General features: G+C 46.2%; 1 protein-coding gene across 1 annotated transcript; it reads left to right on the forward strand.

Annotated features, from left to right (window-relative positions):
* Window positions 1-1,381: 1,381 nt before the first annotated feature.
* On the forward strand, window positions 1,382-22,184 carry LOC128902013 (Krueppel-like factor 9). Its single transcript, XM_054184272.1, has 2 exons — window positions 1,382-1,847; window positions 21,961-22,184. The coding sequence occupies exons 1-2, from the start codon at window positions 1,382-1,384 to the stop codon at window positions 22,182-22,184; spliced, it is 690 nt and encodes a 229-aa protein (XP_054040247.1).
* Window positions 22,185-22,301: the final 117 nt, after the last annotated feature.

Genomic DNA, 22,301 nt, shown 5'->3' on the forward strand with positions numbered 1-22,301 from the left:
ATGGACCTGTTTTTACTTCATATCCACTGCACAGTGACCTAAGCAGTTTCTTGCAGCTCTCTGTGAGAGAATGTGTGTGCAGCAGCAGGTTCATTCAGAAAACTTGTGCTGACTCTGTTTCCTCAAGGAGATACAGAGCTGCCTGTGGCATGGCTGCTTTTTTCCTGTCAGGGAGAAATGAGACTCAGTGGGATTCCTCCAGATGGAAAGTCAGGAAGTCCACTAAAACACACACATATGAATGCATACAAGAGTTACTCATTAAGTAATTTTACATTGCCCTAAACTTGTGCTTTCTAGTACTGGGTGGAGAGAAGGCCTGCTAGTTCTACAGAAGATTTGGCTGGAGGTTTTGGAGCACCTGAGTGAGCTCCTTGGCCCCCAGGGCCCCGGCCGGACCTACTGGGTTTACAGGTGTTGCACACCCTTTGGAACCTCGCTCTGATTAGCCGAGCCCTTGCCAGTGACATCAGCCGGCTCACTTTTCATTAGCTGGCTGGTTGCTGGGACTGTAGGACTTCTAGCGAGACACTTAACCCTCTCGATGCCGCGCGGTGCCAGCGGCGCCGGCCGTTCCCCGCAGTCTGCCGGCAGGACCGCGCACCCCTCACGCAGGAAGGCGTGGGGTCGGTGGTGTGAATCGAGCCTCGGAGAGGTTGCGACGAGGGAGACGTGAACCCCCCTCCTCTTGCTCCCCTCGCGTCATCGCCCTTTTAAACGGGCGCGCCAAGGCATCCAGAGTAGCACGTGGTCTGGGGAGAGAGCACAGGGATTGGTGGGTCTACCCACCTGGTAGACACACCCTCCATGCAAAAAGGCTCATCTGAGTGCGAGAGGCAAGAAGGTAAACAGAGTTGATTTGTGCTGTCAGGGGGCTTGGGCTTGGGCTTCGAACCTACCGTGATGGGATTCAGCGTGGCCGTTCCTGAGCAGGAGCGCACGGGGCAGCCAGCAGTTTCCTCTCTACTAGTGACCGCACCTCGGTGTACGCTGCTGTCGCCAGACCCACCCCGACCGACTGGGCGGCGAAGCGCGCTGTTCCGCTGTTCCTCGGTACTGCCCTCCGTCTGCTGAATATTGCCTTGGGCGGGGGGTGGGGCAATTTGAATATTTTTTCCCCTCACGTTTTATTTTATTAAATATCCCCCAGTGAATTACTTGAGGTCGGCTCCGGCAGCTGTGTCTCTGAGCCTTGTCCCAGCGGCCCAATACTGGACTGACCCTCCAGTGGTTGGAGGACTATGGCTTGGAGCACCTGGTGCAACAGCACGGCAGGCCCCAAGGGAGTGTATTGAGGTGCCCCACGCCGCCCGGGGACTTGGCAAAGTGCATCTGGCAGCGGGAGTGGGACTGTGCGTGGCAGCGGGGCTGCTCCCGTACCATGTCGGCCGTCACCTACATGGACTTCATGGCTGCCCAGTGCTTGGTGTCCATCTCCAACCGCTCTGCTGTTCCTGAGGCAGCATGGCTGAAAGTGCCAGGCGAGGAGCAGGTGGGAAAGAAGCTGTGTGACTCCCATGACACTTGGAAGGACTACTGCACCTTGGTGACCATCGCCAAGAGCCTCTTAGAGCTGAACAAGTACCGGCCCCTGCCCGTCCCCTCCGTCTGCAGCGGCGACATGGAGAGCCTGGATGAGGACATGGGCTCTGACAACAATGCGACCACAGAGCCAGGGTGGAGCCCAGCACGCAACTCAGCGCCGGGGCAGCCCCCCCACCTGTGTGACACCGTGCCCCCCAAGGGGAAGTTGGTGGCTGAGAAGCGGCACAAGTGCCCCTACAGTGGCTGCGGCAAGATCTACGGGAAGTCCTCCCACTTGAAATCCCACTACCAAGTGCACACAGGCAAGCCGCGGGCACGCGCAGGGGAAAGGAGGGGAGCGGGGCTCGAGGGAGCTGCTTGTCCTCGGATGAACCCTGTGGGAATCGTTTGCAGCAATATCACTTATTTCATCTCCCACGCTTCAAGTGGGGAGTCTGTGGAGGGGGGTCCCGTGTGAGCCCTATGTCGGTGGCGCCGTAAATCTGGCCGAGAGCCCTCGGGGTTGTCTAAATAGCGTGGCTTGGTTGGATGCAGTATCTGCCAGGCCAGCAGCAGGTGAGCAGACCGCCTGCCGCCGTGGGGAGTGAGAGTGGGGCCGGCTGCCCTGGGCAAGGCTGCGGCAGTGGGGCATGGCTCATCCTCCCGCACCCCCGTGGGCTTCCTGAATCCTCAAGGGAGAGCCTAGCTCAGCTCCTCAGTAGCCCTGGTGTGAAAGGGCCGGCAATTAATGGAGGAAAGCCCAAGGAAGAAAAAGGCAGGGAGCAGAAGAGCAAGTCTTGTGGAAAATCTTAGGGTTTAGAATGGTAGCAACCTTTGGAAAGTGGAATACACTTGAGGTAAACGGATCAGCTTGAAGAGAAGTTGTTGGTGACTGATATTCCAAAATTGCTGTATTGCTTTTATTTATGAGCTTCTTGAATCGGACTTTCTGATCCAGTGCTACAGCACATAAGTTTCTTAGTTGTGTGACGGTCACCTTCATTATAGATGCTGTGATAGGTTAATCTTGTCTGGCTGCCAGATCCCCACCTAGCTGCTCTCTCCCTCCCTCTCCTCAACAGGACGGGGGGAGACAATAAGGTGGAAAAGTTCATGGATCAAGATAAGGACAAGGAGATTGCTTACCAAATACAGTCATGGGCAAAACAGACTCTACTTGGGAAAGATTAATTTAATTTATTACCAATTAAAAATAGAGTAGAACAATGAGGAAACAAAGCCCCAAACTTTTAAAATAAATAAATAAATAAAACCCCAACCTCAAACACTACCACCCGCTTCTTCCCAGGTTCACCTTCACTCCTTTGTTCCTGACTTCTCTACCTCCTCCCCACCCCAAGTGGCACAGGGGTGATGGGGAATAGGGGTTGTGGTCGGTTTGTAATGCTTTGTCTCTGCTGCTCCTTCCTCCTTACACTCTTCCCCTGCTCTAGTGTGAGGTCCCTCCCATGGGACACAGTCCTTCAAAAACTGTTCCAGCACAGGTCCTTTTTGCGGGGTAGAGTCCATCAGGAACAGACTGCTCCAGCGTGGGCTCCTCACCACAGGGTGCAGTTCCTTCCAGGAGCCTGCTCCAGTGTGGTTTCTCCACAGGCTATGGCTTTCTTCAGGGCATATCCACCTGCTCCAGCATGGCCCCCTCTATGGGCTGCAGGGGGACAACCTGCTTCATTATGGTGTTCTCCACGGGCTGCAGGGGAATCTCTGCTCAGGTGCCTGGAGCACCTCCTTCCCCTCCTTCTTCACTGACCTTGGTGTCTGCAGGGTTGTTTCTCTCACATTCGCACTCCTCTCTCTCACAGCTGCTGCACAGCATGTTTTTTTTTTTACCCTTTCTTAAATATGTTATTACAGAGGCGCTACCAACATCGCTGATTAGCTCAGATTTGTCCAGTGGTGGGTCCATTTTGGAGCTGGCTGAAATCGACTCTGTCTGGCACAGGGGCAGCCCCAGATCTTTTCTTATACAGGCCACTCCTGCAGCCCCCCCTTCCCCCACTACAAAAACCTTGCCATGTAAACCCAATGCAGATTTTTACTATAATATTGTCTGTGTCAGAGCGGCTATATATGAAGATACTGAGCATGTTTTGAATGTAAGGAAATCCATGCTACATTTCAGAGTATTAAGCTCTGAAAGAACACTGAGACAAATTTTCTGCTCATATAAATGAGCACGTTTCAGAGACACCAATGGCATTTTGCTCACTTGCAGTAGTAAAGATTTTTGGCCCATTTTCTAAAAATAAATCAGTGGCCTTGGGTGAAAAAACCCCGAACTCTCCTGCTGTTCTTTGAAAGGATGTGCATTTGGTAATGCTCAACTACTGTTTTTACCTTTTTGAAGTCAGGTTTAATTAATCAGTTTTGCAGTCTGTGTTTTGATAGCCCTTAATATCTTTTAGCTTTGCTTCATGCCAGGGAAACTGGATGTTTCAGGATCCTAGTAATGGCTTGAATACTGAAGTTGTGTTGTATGTTGGCACTGTAGTCTGTCTCACTTCTGGGCTATGTGAACTGTTAAATCTTGGCATAGCTCCTTGCAAAGGGGAGGTCAACACCTCCCTTGCTCTGTGATAAATTGCACCTTTTGGCTTCTGTTAGCAGACCCCCTCAAGCAGGTGAAGGACAAAATGAACTTAAGGGGAAAATTCCAAAAGTATGTGACTTAAAAACCTGTGTCAGCCCCACAGACTCCCCATGGAAGAGACTTTCTTCAAGGTCTTAGGTTACTTTGCAAATGATACCAGCAGGTTAACTTGTGCTCCCTAGAGGACTTAGCCACTGTCCATATGGGATTGGCTTCTTCTCTGCTCAGCTGTTCCTGTTATCATAACCCATCTCAGCTGAGACGGCATTTTTCACAAGGGCTTCATTCATAAGACTGTGTCCTTTAATACCCATATACTTTCCCAAGCAGTGTAGAGGGTGTGGCAAAATGGAAACTTAGTGATTAAAAAAAAATCTGCTGCAGCAACTCTTATTTCCTCTGGTTCTGCCTAACAATTAAGAGCATAGTAATTGTAGACTTTTTAAAATTTCTCTAGATTAAAAGGCTGTGTATCAAAGGAAAAACACTGCCATGTGCTTCATATCTGGTTTGTAAATGACTTCTTTTCTGGATTTTGTACGTTGGCAGTGATAGTAAGCGGTGAAGTAAAAAATGCATTTATCACTGAGGGAACATGTTGCAAGTTATTGCTTTAGTATTTAGTGCAGTCTGAGCAGGGCGTGGTCAAATCTGAACACTGGCTAAACTTCTATTACTCTGATTTTCCTGTTCATCTAGCTATATTTGTATTGCAAAGAAAGAGACCTGGAGTTGGTTATCTACCTATGCTCTACTGGAAGATCTGTTATGTGCTTGGCTCAAGAGGTCAGGAGAAGGAGGATTACTGGATGTGGTTCAGTCGTGGACTCTACATTTAGGTGGAGTTAAGGCTGTCTCCATGAGCAAGGAAAGAAGATGGTTAGTGATGACCCTTAAATAACCTGAATACCTACCCTAGGGATTATTGTATTATCAACTCAAAGATTTCAGCTCAAATCTAGGTAACTGATGCCTTGCAAAACGTTGGCTCACAAATGACAAAAGAAATATCAGTATCACTTCCACTTAGTGCTCAGATACCCAGCCTGATATGGGGACCAAAATAGACATCAACTGGGATAGCATTTTGAGTGTTAACGTGAAAATTAATATATTGTATGTCCTGGTTTGAGGATATTAGAAGATAAAAAGTAATAGTGACCTGAGAACAATGCAAATGGTATGGAATAAGGGGTGGAATGTCCTGGTTTGAGGTAAAAGAGAACCAATTTTCTGTTCAGTAATTTTACTTTTCAGCTAAGCCTCTTCTAACTAACTGAATTCTCTGAAAGTAACGGCATATTTGTCAGACACTGTCTGCTTCCAGAGTGATAAGACCTGATTGTTTATAATTTATGCCATGGAATGGTATGCAGAGAGGTTCCTGCTTATACTTATTGCTATAACAACCAAGGTCCTCATCAATTTGGTTTCCTGCTGCTTTGTAGCCTTTAGTTGAAGTAGGTACACAGCTATCAATTAAAAATTTCTTGGTCTTAAAATTTCAATATTTAACCTTGATCTCTCAGTCTTGGACTTCAGGACTTTGGTTCACACCTACGATCTTGCTTGTAACAACATGACTTTTTACTCATGGATGCAAATTAAGCAAGGTGGAAAGTTCTGAGTACTGATTTGTACTGTGTAATGTTGAGAATCTAAAAAGTCACTGGACCATATTTGGTCAACTAACAGAAAATGAGATATGAAAGAGCAAATAAAGTTGGAAGACCAAAGACTTGATGTTCAAAGGTTAAAGGTCTGTATCTTACTAGTAATTCAATAAACCTGTTGGTTCAAAGGCACTATGTGTTTTAGAGTCCAAAACTATCTGTATAATAACTGTTTGCTTGAGCCTTTGAGTCTAGCTAAATTTCCAGAAGACCCCAGCCAAACAGCTATCCTGCCCCTCTCATTCCCCTCTCCTGCAGCATGGAGAGAAAATATAAGGAAGGCAAGAAGACCTGCAGATCAAGATAATGTCAGTTTAATAGGGAAAGCAAAAGCTGTATGCTCAAGCAAAGCAAAATAAGGAATTCATTCACTACTTCCCATTGCCAGGCAGATGTTTAACCTTTTCCTGGAAAGCAGGACCTCAGCATGTGTAGCGGTTGCTTGGGAAGACAAATGCCATAGCCGTGAGCATCCCTGCTTCCTCCTCCTTTCCCTGAGATTTTATTGCTGAGCAAGACATCATGTGGTATGGAATATCCCTTTGGTCAGCTGTCCTGGCTATCCCTCTCAACCTCTTGCCCACTCCCAGCCTACTGGCCTTTGAGCCGGGTGGAGGTTTTGGAGAGAAAGTCTTGATGCTGTGCAAGCACTGTTCAGCAGTAGCCAAAACATTGGTATGTTATCAACATGGTTCTAGCCACAAATGCAAAGCATAGCACTATATGGGCTGCCATGAAGAAAGTTAACTCCATCCCAGCCAGACTCATCACACCCATCTAAAACTGTCTTCTGTGGTGATCTTAAAAATCAGCGGATGGTGCTGCACATCCTACTTAAGCAAACATATATATAATCAGGTACTTCTTCATTCTATCTTGGAACTACACCTAAATTCAAAATTTATTAACTTGCAAAAGCCTGTGATACAAGGACAAGCCTATCACTGAAATTAAACTACTGCCTTTCCTGTCTTATCACTACTATCCAAAAGTAATTTGGAATTTATTATTTAAATTCTGATGTCTCGGAGAAGTAAGAATGTTAAAGCTTTTATGGGTAAGAGCTATTTTATGGTTAAAGCTATTATGGGTCGGAGTGCGTGAACTATTTCCCATAGCATCTCTGAGGCACTTTGAGTGGCACTTTGGCACTTTGAGTAGAAGATAAAAGATGGTCTTATCCCAAAGCTCACAAGCCAAAAGCTGTTTGTCTGGAGTTCAGGTGGAGAATATGAAATATGAGACTAAGATAAGGTCACTTCATAATACTTAGGTAGTATTATGAGAATAGGACAGGTAAACTCTGATTAAGTTTGGTAGTAGCAGGACGGATTACAAGAGTGGTCTTTCTGCATGTCCTGGTTCCAGCGGGGATAGGGTTAATTCTCCCCAGGCTCTGGCAGGGACACAGGTATTCCATCCCATGTGAGCCATGCCCAGTCTGAGCTGCTGGGGGAGGGGGCAGGAAGTCGAGGCTTGGAGCGGGTGCAGGCATCCCAGCAGTTCCGTAATCGTGTTTGTATATTCCTCTGTCCATGTTATTGTTGTTGTTTGCTTGTTCCCTTTGCTGTTCTGTTAAACTGCCTTTGTCTCAACCCAAGAGTCCTGCCTTTTTCTTCTGATTCTTCCCCATATTGGGGAAGCTCAAGAGCACAGCACGTGGTTCTTTGTTGCTGTCTGAGGCCAAACCACTACACTGCACAACAGTCTTGAGTATTGAGGTGGCATGAGCTAGTTTTACAGACTTCCCCTGAGGGCTTTCTGAGCATAGAAAAAGTCCCAGACATAGGCAAGATGTGCACAAGACCAGAGCCCTGGAAGTAAGAGCAGAAATGCAGAGGATTAGCTTGAAAATGCAAAGACTTCTTTAAATAGGTAGTTTTAGAGGTTTGATATGGCCAGTAATATGTAGGTTTACTGTTAGCCTCAAAAATGAGTGGGGAGGGGAACTTAACAGAGGAGGATGCGCAGACCAGAGGATCTCCAGGGAAAATACAGACAGACATATGAGAGTAAATAAGCAATCTCAGCCAGAAGGCCTGGGCAGGGAGCATTGAGCAAAGGACAAGATACCAAAAGAAAGGTGAAGAATAGCAGGAGAAACTAAATTAAGGAATGTATGCTTGCTATGATGGTGTGAATACAAACCAGTTAAAGGGCATATGGCAGTTCATCGCAGATCCTCCTTGTTATAAAAGAGGGATAGAGAAGGTACCATGATGTTAGTTTGTGAGATGCCTCTTACAGGACCTTTAGAAATTAACTCACCTGGGGGGTTGTGTGTGTGTAAATTCCAGACACTTCCCAAAATTTAGTGCTACAATTTGGTGGGAAGTTCATGTCTACATCAGGTATTCTTAAGATTAGATGCGCAAAAAAAAGCCTGTTGTATGAAAAGTTTTCCCTCTAACTAGGTTTTATAGTCAACTGCCATCTTGTAAATTGGGTCCAAACAATACAAAGTTTGTAACATTAAGCAGTTGATACACCCTTAAACTCTTCTGTCATTTTGCTCCAATTGATAGTCAGTAGTAAGTTGTGGGCAGAAGCATGAATCCATAGATGGACACACTACAAGGTGAATCTGAGGAGCATTTCTGATAGAACGGAAAGACACACACAGCAACTGATTAGCGCTGCAATATAGATATCATAGCATTGATCCAGGTGCCATATAGGTTTAGTTTGGTTGTTTAGCCTGGAGAAAAGGAGGCTCAGGGGAGACCTTATCACTCTCTACGACTACATGAAAGGAGGTTTTAGAGGTGGGTGTCGGTCTCTTCTCCCAAGTAACAGGCAATAGGACACGAGGAAATGGCCTCAAGTTGCGCCAGGAGAGGCTTAGATTGGATATTAGGAAAAATTTCTTCACTGAAAGGGTTATTAAGCATTGGAACAGGCTGCCCAGGGAAGTGTTTGAGTCACCATCTGTTGCGTGAAAAGGGACAAAGCGGTTTTGGCAGAAAATAAGCCCCCTTGCATTCTAACACTCCTCACCGAGGTGGGAGGCTAGGTGCAGCTAGGTTTAAATTCTGAGTGATGCCCAATTCAGCACTATCAGTCCAATTGCGTTTAATATGTATTAAACTATTACGATTTGGATACACTAATAGTGGACTGCACCTTCAGTCTAGTCATGCTCATGAACTAGCACGGCCACTCTCGAGTCTTTGGTCGCGTTCAGTGAGAAACCGAAATGACTAGCTACTTAAACAGTGCAGTTTATTTAAGCAACAGATATATAGGTTCTTAGGATTGCCGGTGATAAATACACTCTGCAAAGCACGTGCAAATAAAGGTATTGTTAAGTATACAAAACACATGACAAACTTATAAACAATACAGCCTGGCTATAAATGTAGGATAGAGATTCTCTAGAGAAATTTCTAAGTTTCCCGAGGAAGCACTCGATATAATCTAAGTCTTACCCAAAGGCGTCCCTATGGAGGGGGGAAGAAAGGCTCAGCCTGTTGACTGGTCCCAGAAGTCAGTGATGGAGTTCTCCCAACTTGTTCATGATGGTGTCTTCCCTGATATTCCCCCTCTCTCGGGCTATTTTTATACTTTTTTTTACTTTCAAAGTGGAGTTTGAGTGACTTTAGTCATTAATACTTTTATTATGATTGGTGTACTCAAGGAGGAGTGGTCGCACCTTGGGGGTGGATAGCCTCCGGGATGGAGGTGTGTTTTGGTACGTTGTAATGAGCAAAGTTCGCATAAAGGACAGCATTTCATCAACATTTGACGAAATGTTGGCTCGGGTAGCGTGTAGGCCACTTATCAGTTCCGTAGTACCATCTCGTCCCCATATCTGCTATTCGTCACAAGGGAAGGCCACGGAACAATCGCGTTGCGTTCCGTTCCATCCCTCGTGTAGTTTCGCAAACAACCTTGTACAGGGAATCGCAGATATTGCATTCTTTGTGTGCCAGCTGCAGCTGTATTCTACCTCAGAAGCCTCTTGATTTTATGACTTTCCTTAATGTGTGAACAATGCTGTACTTTTGTATTCTTGGCCAATTTAGTAATTATTCCACACCATCCCTGGAGGTATTTAAAAGATGTGTAGACATGGCGCTTAGGGACATGGTTTAGTGGTGGACTTGACAGTGTTAGGTTAACGGTTAGACTCGATGATCTTAAGGGTCTTTTCCAACCTAAATGATTCTATGACTGTACTGCTTTGTTATTTGTATTCTAGATTATCACTAGATTGACAGACTGTACACATACAGATATGTTGGCAGTCCTCTGCTTGAGCTTTTTTTAGTATTTTATGTGAGCATAATCTGAAATTTATGCAATGCAATGACGTTGCCAGTTCCTTTACAATAAGACTGAAGAGGAGAAAAGTGGAGCCAGCAGGACATTTTTGATAAACCCAGACCTTTGCCTGCAACCCCTGTTCTCAACGATTTATAAAAACATGCAAATTCCTAGGGTTCTAATAGGCATATTTCCAGGTATTGGAGAAATATGATAATATTGACTGGAAGTCTTGCTTGCCTTGCTAGGTAGGCAAAAATCATAAAGATTAATTCCGGTGTTGCCTGACTCAGTTGTGGTTTTTTTTCTGTTTCAAAATATAAAGTTAAGTAAGTAAGTGAATTCATAAATCCATGGGCCCTGACGGGATGCACCCGCGAGTGCTGAGAGAGCTGGCAGATGTTATCACTAGACCACTCTCCATCGTCTTTGAAAAGTCATGGGGAACAGGAGAGGTGCCTGAGGACTGGAGGAAGGCTAACGTCACTCCAATCTTCAAAAAAGGCAAGAAGGAGGACCCAGGGAACTACAGGCCGGTTAGTCTCACCTCTGTCCCTGGGAAGGTAATGGAGCGACTCATTCTGGATGTCGTCTCCAAACACATAGAGGAACAGGAAGTTATTGGAAGTGGTCAGCATGGATTTACCAAGGGCAAATCATGCCTGACCAATCTGATAGCTTTCTATGATGTTATAACGGGTTGGCTGGATGAGGGGAGAGCCGTAGATGTCATCTACCTTGACCTTAGCAAGGCTTTTGACACTGTCCCCCATAACATCCTCATTAGGAAGCTGAGGAAGTATGGGCTAGACAAGGTGACAGTGAGGTGGATCGAGAGCTGGCTGAGTGACAGAACCCAGAGGGTTGTGATCAGCGGCACAGAGTCCAGTTGGAGGCCTGTAATGAGTGGTGTCCCTCAGGGGTCAATACTTGGACCAATTTTGTTCAATATATTCATTAATGACCTAGATGAGGGGACAGAGTGTATCCTCAGCAAGTTTGCTGATGATACCAAGCTGGGAGGGGTGGCCGACACTCCAGAGGGCCGTGCTGCCATCCAGCGTGACCTGGACAGGCTGGAGAGCTGGGCAGAGAAGAACCTAATGAGGTTCAACAAAAGCAAGCGTAGGGTCCTGCACCTGGGAAGGAAGAATGCCAAACACCAGTATATGTTAGGGGCAGACATGCTGGGAAGCAGCTCTGAGGAGAAGGACCTGGGGGTCCTGGTAGACAGCAAATTATCCATGAGCCAGCAGTGTGCCCTTGTCGCCAAGAAGGCCAATGGCATCCTGGGCTGCATAGGGAAGACTGTGGCCAGTAGGTCGAGGGAGGTCATTCTCCCCCTCTACTCTGCACTGGTGAGGCCACAACTGGAGTACTGTGTCCAGTTTTGGGCTCCCCAGTTCAAGAGGGACAGGGAACTACTGGAGCGAGTCCAGCGTAGGGCAACCAAGATGATTATGGGACTGGAGCACCTCCCTTATGAGGAAAGGCTGAAAGAGCTGGGACTCTTTAGCCTGGAGAAGAGAAGGTTGAGGGGGGACCTGATTAATGTTTACAAGTATCTAAAGGGTGGGTTTAAGGAGGACGGAGCCAGGCTCTTTTCAATGGTTCCCAGCGACAGGACAAGGGGCAATGGGCACAAGCTAGAACATAGGAAGTTCCGTTCAAATATACGGAAAAACTTCTTTACAGTGAGGGTGACAGAGCACTGGAACAGGCTGCCCAGGGAGGCTGTGGAGTCCCCTTCTCTGGAGATTTTCAAGACCCGCCTGGATGCAGCCCTGAGGGATGTGCTTTAGGCAATCCTGCTCTAGCAGGGGAGTTGGACTAGATGATCTCTAGAGGTCCCTTCCAACTCTGAAGATTCCGTGATTCCGTGATTCCGTGATTCCGAGTGTATGTTTCACAGTGGGGAAAGCACCCCAGAAAGGCTTGCATGGGTTATATTAATTCAGTCCATGTAAGGAAGTACACATGTAGGAGAGAAGCAATGAGCAGGCATTGCCCATAAGGATGTGACTCCTGTTGCCAGATGAATGTATTGAAAATGCAGCTCTACTGAGTTCCTGCATGCTGTTGTGTTATGATATTGAAGACCATGTGGTAGGCATCACCTGTGTTTTTTTTAAGTTTGTGTCTCTTGTACTCCTAGGTGTTAGGATCCATATGGGAATGATCATTCTCCTTCATTAATTGCAGTGTTGTTCTGTACCACACCATCATTCATTGCCTCACAGAGCTCCCAAACCTGCAGACAGAAGACAAGACTAAAAGGCCAAACTCTGGGGTAGTGATGGTAAAGCACACTTCAAATGTTTATTTGTGGTAATGTAGTTTATCTTCTAGATGTATGCTATGGTGACTGTGAATAGCCTGAGAACACTCTATAAATACTTCAAACTTGAAGGAAGAGTCTATTGAAATATTGACTAATAAATTAATATTAAAATAATCAAAATTATATTATCTTTCTGAATACACATAGAATTGAGACCAGTAATGTACCTCAGTTTCATCAAAGATGGACAGAAGGAATTAAGTACAGCAATCGTGTGTTTCTGGCCACAAGTGTTAAGCTTGTCTGTACATGAGCAACTTGATAAAATAACCACCACTTAACCTCCTTCACACACATCTTCAGAGAACAGAAGAGTACACTGCAGTGAGGACAACGCTTGCTCTAAGCAAGCTGAGCTTAGCTGTTGTCCACCTGGTTGTGGTAAGCCCTACAGGCATGTTGGCTGTGGTTAATTTCAGCTAGCCCCTCAGATGCTTGCAACATTGATCTCTGCAGAGCCAGGTCACCAAGTGGAATCCAAAGAAAGGTCTTCCTTTGTAAACCAAATGCATAAGGAGAGCCAAGCACCTCAAAGAGGGAGCCCCAGCTGCGCATAAGGCTGTCTGCGTTAGCATGTCGGTAGTTCAGTGTCTGACTCCAGGCTGGAGAGAAAGATGGTCCTATCTTTGCTCAGAATGCCTAGCCATGAACCTTCTTCTGAAGCAAAGTGCCTATTCCAAGTCATTTCTCTTTGTGCTTGAGAGGAGGGAGGGGACAAGTTCCATAACACTATTATATACCCAGTAGCTCAGTAATTAGAAAATGCCATCAGTAGCCGAAAGACCAGTTTTCAAGTTCCTGCTCTGTCAAGTTTGGAAAGAGACCCCTCTGACTGGAGAAAGTTTCTGCTCCTTACCCTGTTGAAGCTGTTCCTCTTCAACAAGCATTTAATTATTCAGATGGAACAGGAACCTAAACCCAGTGCTTCTCAATACCAAGTGCGTGCCCTAAGCACCATGCTATGAGTTGGTCTCTCTCCATTGCTCAGTTAATATTTAAATATTACCACAAAATGAAGGACATTCAAATGGAGAAAAGATTGAAAAGGAGAAGAGGTAGAGACTTGCCCCAGAGTACCCAAGAGTCTATTGCTGAGGATATTCCTCTCGGCTATGAAAAGTGTGAATTCAACTCTCAGGTGAGGTCTTTCATCTCCCAGGTAGCTTCCCTGATAGACATAAGGGAGCACAATCCCCCAAATAAAGCCTTTTCTAAGGCATATGGGGAGGGATGTAATCCAGCAGAGAAGCTACAAGGATGTTCCTTACATCTGACACCATATCAGATGGGGATAACAGCAAGATTGAGTCTCATGGATTCAGGAATGAGCTAGGACTCCAAACAGCTCAGCTGTTGAGTGGTGATTTTTTTAGGATGTCAGAGCAGTCTACTTGCTGAAGGTGGCATTTTTAACACCTTAATCAACATGTGGTGTTAATTCCTGAGTGCTGGTGAAATAAACTTATTGATGCAAATTATCCATCCATTGCCTATCCTGTAATCACCTGACACTGATTAGGGGTCTGGTAAATCCATTGCAAGACTAGCTGGTTGAGGTTTAAGTGTTCTAGAAGTCCTTGTTTTATATGAATAGTACATACCATCTTCACTGCTGATCTTGCTCTGTGCTGTTTCTCACCAGCATCTGTAGCTTTGGTTGCCATGTTTTAATGATCCAACTTTGGACTCTCTCAGAAGAGGAAAAAGGCTGCTTGAAATGCCTCCAGTCCGCTGCTCAGAAGTGGGTGTACAGATGCCTGTGAGATTCATCTTCTTCAGAATATTTTGGATTTTGAATGAGTGTCCACGTGTCCCACAGGAAACTTCTCATTTAGAGCATGTGGGGGAAACAAGGACACTGGAAGACAAAAGTAAGAGACCTGAGATAACATCTATTCTGAGGCAAGGAAGAAAGTCTGTCCACCTTTTTTCCTGCAATAAGCTAGACCATGTTCTTTGCGCTCATTCATCTACAGAACCTGTGACGCTTTGTGAGACACTGAGAAACACAGGAGTGGTGGCTGAGTGGGTTCACAGGAAGAAGAAAGGAAAGAAAAGAAAAAAATGCTTATTGTAGTTGTGTCTAAGTCAAGGATTGTAGTTCAGGACCAGATCTTGTCACAATACCAAGATTTCTCAGGAAAGTTCGAGTTCCAGCAGCCACAGAGCTTCAGAAGGATTTTGGAAGACAAAGACAAGAAGGTATGCTAGATTCTACTATTTGAACCATGCAGAGCTGAATCTGTGTGTTGAAACTGTGGGAATACTCTCTCTCTTTTTTTCTTTTTTCTTTTCTCCCCTTCCCCCCTCTGGCTTCATGCAAACAGTCCTGGTTTTTTAAGTAGTTTTACTCTTGACTGATGGCAAAAGATTTCCTTATTTCAGCTTTCCATAGTTGTGTGCTTTTCCCTCTCCCTCTTTCCCATCAGCTCCTTCAAATCCCTGATAGGAGGGGGTCAGCCCTGCTGTAGTTCTTTACCTCTGGATTTTAGAGCAGGTGCTACAGGCAGAGATGGAAGTCCCTGCAGCAGTAGATAATGGCTACAGCTATACCATGTCACATGGCTAGACACAGGATGTGAATCAAGTACAGACACTGCATCCCATAAGTCAAACTTGGAACCATTCTTCAGTTTTGATACTTAATATAGTTGCTATTATGCATCCTAGGCAGCACAGTCCTACCATGTACCTGATGGTGTATTGTTTTGTACATACATCAGTCAAGGGTATCTATTTAGCTGTCCGTTCATGCAGCTGCAACTACAGTCCATTTGACTTCCTAGTTAATGTGTGAAGCAGTATCATTAGCATTATTTGATAACAAGCTGTTCTGCATTAGCTAACATAGATCCCAGACTCTGGACTTGGCTGTCACTACTGTCAGCCAGAAAAACAAAGCAAGTCTAACAAACATCTCATCTTGGCCAAACTTCCATCCACACCAACAGCAATTTCTGAAAGTTTTCTGTAAAGTCAGTGCTCAAGCAATTCCATTAATTCACTTAAAATTAAGTTACTACACCATGGAGTGAACTTAATTTTAAGTTTGCACCACAGAAGCTCAGTTTGTTCCAGTCTCAGTGCACGTCCTTTTATAAGCCTTTAATAGCCTAAGTGTGTGATTATCAATTTTGTCTTCAGCTTTTTCAAAGACCACTTTTTCATTATCCCTCTGGAAAAATAAGACAGTCCAGAAGTTCTTTATCACTTCCTTGCCTAAATTAAGTAATCTTTGTTAAAGCCACTAAAGCCTAACCTCAATCATAGAATGGTTTGGGTTGGAAGGGACCTCAAAGAACATCTTGTTCCAACCCCCTGCCATGGGCAGGGATACCTTCCACTAGACCAGGTTACTCAAAGCTGCATCGAACCTGGCCTTAAACACTTCCAGGGATGGGGCCTCCACAACTTCTCTGGGCAACCTGTTCCAGTGCCTCACCACCCTCACAGTAAAGAATGTCTTCCTGATATCTAATCTAAATCTCCCCTCTTTCAGTTTGAAACCATTACCCCTTGTCCTATCACTACACTCCCTCATAAAGCCTATAGGCCCCATTTAGGTACTGGAAGGCCGCTATAAGGTCTCCCCGGAGCCTTCTCTTCTCCAGGCTGAACAACCCAAACTGTCTCAGCCTGTCTTCATAGGAGAGGTGCTCTAGCCCTCTGATCATCTTCGTGGCCCTCCTCTGGACCCACTCCAACAGGTCATAGAATTGAATCATAGAATTGTAAGGGTTGGAAGGGACCTTAAAGATCACCTAGTTCCAACCCCCCTGCCATGGACAGGGACACCTCCCACTAGATCAGGTTGCTCAGAGCCCCATCCAACCTGGCCTTAAAAACTTCCAGGGATGGGGCTTCCACAACCTCCCTGGGCAACCTGTTCCAGTGCCTCACCACCCTCATGGTGAAGAACTTCTTCGTAACATCCAGTCTGAATCATCCCATCTCTAGTTTTAATCCATTCCCTCTAGTCCTACCATTACCCGACATCCTAAAAAGTCCCTCACCAGCTTTCTTGTAGGCCCCCTTCAGGTACTGGAAGGCCGCTATAAGGTCTCCTTGCAGCCTTCTCTTCTCCAGGCTGAACAACCCCAACTCTCTCAGCCTGTCTTCATAGGAGAGGTACTCCAGCCCCCTGATGATCCTCGTGGCCCTTCTCTGGACATGTTCCAGCACGTCCATATCTCTCTTGTAGTAGGAGCTCCAGAATTGGACGCAGTACTCCAGGTGGGGTCTCACGAGAGTGGAGGAGAGGGGCAGAATCACCTCCCTCGACCTGCTGGCCACACTTCTCCTGATGCAGCCCAGGATAAGATTGGCTTTCTGGGCTGCTAGTGCACACTGATGGCTCTTGTTGAGCCTCTCGTCCACCAGCACCCCCAAGTCCTTTTCTTCAGGGCTGCTCTCAAGCCAGTCACTGCCCAGCCTATATTGGTGCTTGGGATTGCCCCGACCCAGATGGAGGACCTTGCACTTGGTCTTGTTGAACTTCATGAGGTTGGCATGGGCCCACCTCTCCAGCCTGTACAGGTCCCTCTGGATGGCATCTTTTCCCTCCAGCGTGTCAGCTGCCCCACACAGCTTGGTGTCGTCAGCAAACTTGCTGAGGGTGCGCTCAATGCCACTGTCCATGTCACTGACGAAGATGTTAAACAAGACCGATCCCAATACTGATCCTTGAGGGACTCCACTTGGACATGGACCCATTGACAGCCACTCTTTGGGTGCGGCCGTCAAGCCAGTTCTTTATCCACTGAATTGTCAGTCCATCAAACCCATATTTTATCAGCTTGGAGACCAGGATGTCATGCGGGACAGTGTCAAAGGCTTTGCTCAGGTCCAGGTAAACGATGTCAGTTGCTCTCCCCTTGTCTGTTGATGTTGTGACCTTCTCGTAGAAGGCCACCAGGTTTGTCAGGCATGATTTGCCCTTGGTGAAGCCGTGTTAATTGTACCCAATCACCTCTTTGTTATTCTCGTGCCTCCAGGAGGATCTGCTCCATGATCTTACCAGGCACGGAGGTGAGACTGACTGGCCTATAGTTCCCTGGTTCCTCCTTCTTTCCCTTTTTGAAAATGGGGATTATGTTTCCCCTTTTCCAGTCAGTGGGGACCTCACCAGACTGCCATGACTTTTGGAATATAATAGAGAGCGGTTTAGCAACCTCATCCGCCAGTTCCTTCAGTACCCGTGGGTGTATCCCATCGGGTCCCATGGACTTGTTCACTTTCAGGTTCATCAGATGGTCACGAACCTGATCTTCACTTACAATGGGCAGTTCTGTCCAACCCCTGCCATTGTCTTCTGTGACTCCGGGAGTGTGGCTGGAGCCCTTGCCAGTGAAGACTGAGGAAAAGAAGTCGTTGAGAACCTCGGCCTTCTCCATATCACTTGTCACCAGTTCTCCCGTTTCCTTTCTGAGGGGGCCCACACCCTCCCTAGTCTTTTTCTTACCATTAATGTACCTATAGAAATTTTTGCTGTTTCCCTTGATCTCCTTGGCTAGATTTAATTCTAACTGAGCTTTAGCTTTTCTCACCAGGTCTCCTGCTGTTCGGACAGTTTCCTTATATGCCCCCCATTCCAGCTTTCTTCCACCCCTTATAAAGGGGTGGAAGAAAGGTCCTTATAAAGGACCTTATTCCAGGTCCTTTCTTCCACCCCTTATAAAGTTTCTTTTTGTGTGACAGTGTGTCCAGGAGCTCCCTGTTCATCCAGGCAGGTCTCCTAGCATTCTTTCCTGCCTTCCTCTTTGTCGGTATAGTTTGCTTCTGGACACGGAGAAGGTGATCCTTGAATACTGACCAGCTGTCCTGGGCCCCCCCTCCCTCTAGGGCTTTGTCCCACGGCACTTTGGCCAGCAGATCCCTGAAGTGATCAAAGTCTGCATGCCTAAAGTCCAGGGTCGTAAGCTTGGAATACATCCTCCTAGTTGCCCTGAGGATCTTAAATTCTATTGCTTTGTGGTCACTGCAGCCAAGGTTATCCCTGAGCCTCACGTTGGTCACCAGCCCTTCCCTGTTGGTGAGAACGAGGTCCAGCATAGCACCTTTTCTTGTTGGTTCCTCTACCATTTGGAGGAGGAAGTTGTCATCAATGCATTCTAGAAACATCCTGGATTGCTGGTGCCTTGCTGTGTTGTCCCTCCAGCAGATGTCAGGGTGGTTGAAATCCCCCAAGAGGACCAGGGCCTGTGAACGCGAAGCCACTTCTATCTGTCTATGGAGGGCCTCATCTGCTTGGCTCTGCTGGTCAGGTGGCCTGTAGCAGACCCCTACTGTAACATTGCCTTCCCCATCTTCCCTTTAATCTTAACCTGTACACTCTCAACCAGCTCATCGTCCTTCCCCATGTGGAGCTCCATCGATTCTAGCTGGGCACTGATGTAGAGGGCAACACCTCCTCCCCTCCTACCCTGCCTGTCCTTCCTAAAGAGCTTGTATCCATCTATCCCTACATTCCAGTCGTGGGAATCATCCCACCAAGTTTCAGTAATAGCCACTATGTCATGGCTTTCCAGCAGCCCAGTGGCCCTTAATTCATCCTGTTTATTGCCCAAGCTGGGTGCATTCGCATAGAGGCACTTCAGCTGGGCTGGCTGTGTCACATGTCTTTCTTGTACTGGGAACCCCAGAGCTGGACACGGTACTCCAGGTGGGGTCTCAAGAGAGCACAGTAGAGGGGCAGAATAACCTCCCTCGACCTGCTGGCTACGCTTCTTTTGATGCATCCCAGGATACGGTTGGCTTTCTGGGCTGCAAGCACACATTGCCAGCTCATGCTGAGCTTCTCATCCACCAATGCCCCCAAGTCCTCTTCCTCAGGGCTGCTCTCAGTCCATTCTCTGCCCAGCCTGTATTTGTGCTTAGTGTTTCCCCTTGCACTTGGCCTGGTTGAACTTCATGAGGTTGGCATGGGCCCACCTCTCAAGCCTGTCCAGGTCCCTCTGGATGGCATCCCTTCCCTCCAGTGTGTCGACTGCACCACACAGTCATCCACATCTAAAATAGCGTCTTGTAGTAAGAAGACAAATGATGAATCAGGATATTTGGTATAATACCTGTACTATTAATTAATCTACTAATGCAGACTTTATATTTCCTCCCTTTTCCCCCTTCTTTCCCCCCCCCTTCTTTCCCCCCCCCACCCCAGAAACCCTGCACAAGACCACAGTGTGGAAAATCTGGAATGTCTCAGGGTAGGACCAAAGAAAGCTAAATAATTGCCCCCCCAGTCAGAAAAAAATGGAGTGTTACCTGCCTCAGCTCATAAAAAGCAGCTTAGATGCAGAGTTTAATCTTGCAGAGAAATTAGAAACTCTCCATTTGAGGGAGAGCATGTGAGAAGGAACAGGGAGAAAGGATCAACTGGAGCAGAGAGAGAGATCAAAAGGATCCACAATGGCTTTATATCCATATGGGATCTGATGCAGAAGTGCATGTTCTTTAGACTTCAGAAAAGATCTATGGAGAACCAATGTTAGCTTGTGCTATTATGTCTATCGCTATGTCCCTGGTAGCAAATAGGACAAAGAATGAGAATTCTGCAGATACCTATTCCATTAACCTTTAAATGAATTTGTTTCATTTGTTACTTGTGTAAGCTGCCCTGAATATGTCTTTTGAATAAAGTTTTATTTCTTGTTCAGATTATATTGCATATGGTTTTAAGGGATTGTTGATGCATCAGTGGCCATTTCTCCATCACTTGGTTGAAATCCAAGCTAAGGTATGTTTTAAAACATAAGTAGCATACTGACAACAAAGTAAATAGTGTATAATAACACTTCATTTTAAGGATTTATTCTGCTCATTTCAAGCTTTAGTAGTACTAAAGTGAAAAACACATGGGGGAGGGGAATGTCTGACTAGAGCATGGAAGTCAGTAGCACCTTGTTATCCAGCCTAGATACCTGATCTGTCTCTAATAGAATTAGGCATTTCTGCAAGCTGAAGAGCTGTCCTGAGGTAGATTATAAGAAATGTTGCTTCTGGGGAAGGGGCAGGATGCCTGAACTTTTTCCACTGCTCTGGAGCGTAGGTACCTGATATAGAGCCTAGATGCCTCCATGCATGCAACATTTATAGTACTTCTCCCACACTCCCTGGGGGATCTAGAAAGCTTTTCTGCACCTCTCACTGATTCCTGCTTCAAGAAGCTGTGACAGAAACCATGAGATAGTAAAAGAGCAGTACAAGTGAAATGCTTGACTCAAATGTCACGTGCAGACATCAAACAGAGCAAATCCAGAAGAGACCAGTTAGCATGGTGCCATCACACAAGTGCTCTATATGGTTGTGCTCACCTCCTGGTGTTGCCCTGGGCTGTAGCTGTGATCATGGCCTTCACATGTAGATGAGCAAACATACAGTTTTAAATTCTTCTATACAGGCAGAGCTTATTCCAAAAGGATTCCAACCATGTTTAAAAACATACCAGCAGGAAGCCAAGAAATCTGTAAAAAAATAACCCCCAGGTCAGAATGGCTTGCAGTGATGTTTCCATCCTGCTCTGGGTTAATGCACCAGGCTAAATTGGCATTTTGCTATTTCTGCCTCCTTCTTCCTTGACCAAGAGCCAGTTTTGCTGAGATGTGAGAAAGAAATTGCACAGGAAGCAGGCTATGCTGTGGCTGGCCTAAGAGGCTGCCTTAACGTGCAAACTCTTACTCATCTAGCTAAAACTACCAAATGCTGGTCATTTTGGGACAGAGTAGTCTGCCTGTCAAAGAATACCATATAATTAGAAACCTAAATCATTAAAATTGCTGCATTACTTATGACAATTTCACTAGGGCTTTAAGGGCCCGTTGTGTGGCTAAATCTCAGCTTAATTAGTCCATCATCTTCCTCCTTGACATCACATCTTCTGGATGCCATCAGTCATTTTCCCCCCACTCCTCTGCCCCTATTCTTCTCTCTAAAGCTTTGCAATGCTTTCCATTACCAGTTGTCATCCTAGCTTCTGGGCTAATAATTTCTCAAGTCTTTAGCCTGGTCTTTCATCTCTGCTGCTGTGTCTGAGGAGTTATTCCAAGGCACACTTGCTTGTAAATGACTCCTTTTTTTGGTGATCTGTAAATGTGAAGTGAGCTTGTGTGTTGTGTCAAACTTCACAGTATCAAGAAATCTGGAGTTCTTGAATTTCTTTACAACTCTTCCAAGTTGGAAACACTCCTGGTATAGTTTTTATATTTCATGGTTGACTGTCACATACCTGTTAGTTATATTCCCTCTGGGAGACTCTTAAGAAAAGGAATTAAGGCATCAAAATGTACTGGCATGTGATGTCTGCACTAGAGTGAGAGTTTCATGCGGTTGGAGAGGGTTTTGGCTTCTGCTAGAGGTGAGACTGAAACCCGATGAAGTAAGTGATCAACAACTCTGCAGACACTGATACTATGGCAAAGGAATAAAGGCAGCTTTTCCCCTCAGGAGCATATTCCTCATCTTCTCAGCTGTCTTGATGCAGCAAAGTTTGTATGTGCTGGTGTTTATATCCCTCCCCTAAATTTCTTGTCATTCTTTCCTCCCTGCAGGTGAGCGACCATTCCCCTGCACATGGCCTGGCTGCCTTAAAAAGTTCTCTTGCTCTGATGAGCTCACCCGGCACTACCGAACCCACACAGGCGAAAAACAGTTTTGGTGCCCCCTCTGTGAGAAGCGGTTCATGCGGAGCGACCACCTGACAAAGCATGCCCGGCGCCACACTGAGTTTCACCCCAGCATGATCAAGCGATCCAAAAAGTCCAGCTCCTTATGAAAGCAGAGCTGGCCTGGGGAGGGCAGTGGGGGAAGTGAGCAGTGGCAAGGATATGGTGAACAGTGTAAGAGCAGTTCGCTGCCATGTTGTTCACAGTCTCTACTCACGGTTTGAAAG

The sequence above is a fragment of the Rissa tridactyla genome, chromosome W (genome assembly GCF_028500815.1).
Source record: "Rissa tridactyla isolate bRisTri1 chromosome W, bRisTri1.patW.cur.20221130, whole genome shotgun sequence".
Taxonomy (NCBI): domain Eukaryota; kingdom Metazoa; phylum Chordata; class Aves; order Charadriiformes; family Laridae; genus Rissa; species Rissa tridactyla.

Coding starts and splice junctions, on each gene's coding strand:
- LOC128902013 (XM_054184272.1), top strand. CDS start 1,382: ATGTCGGCCGTCACCTACATGGACTTCATGGCTGCCCAGTGCTTGGTG. Junction 1,848..21,960: donor CCACTACCAAGTGCACACAG/GCAAGCCGCGGG, acceptor TCCTCCCTGCAG/GTGAGCGACCATTCCCCTGC.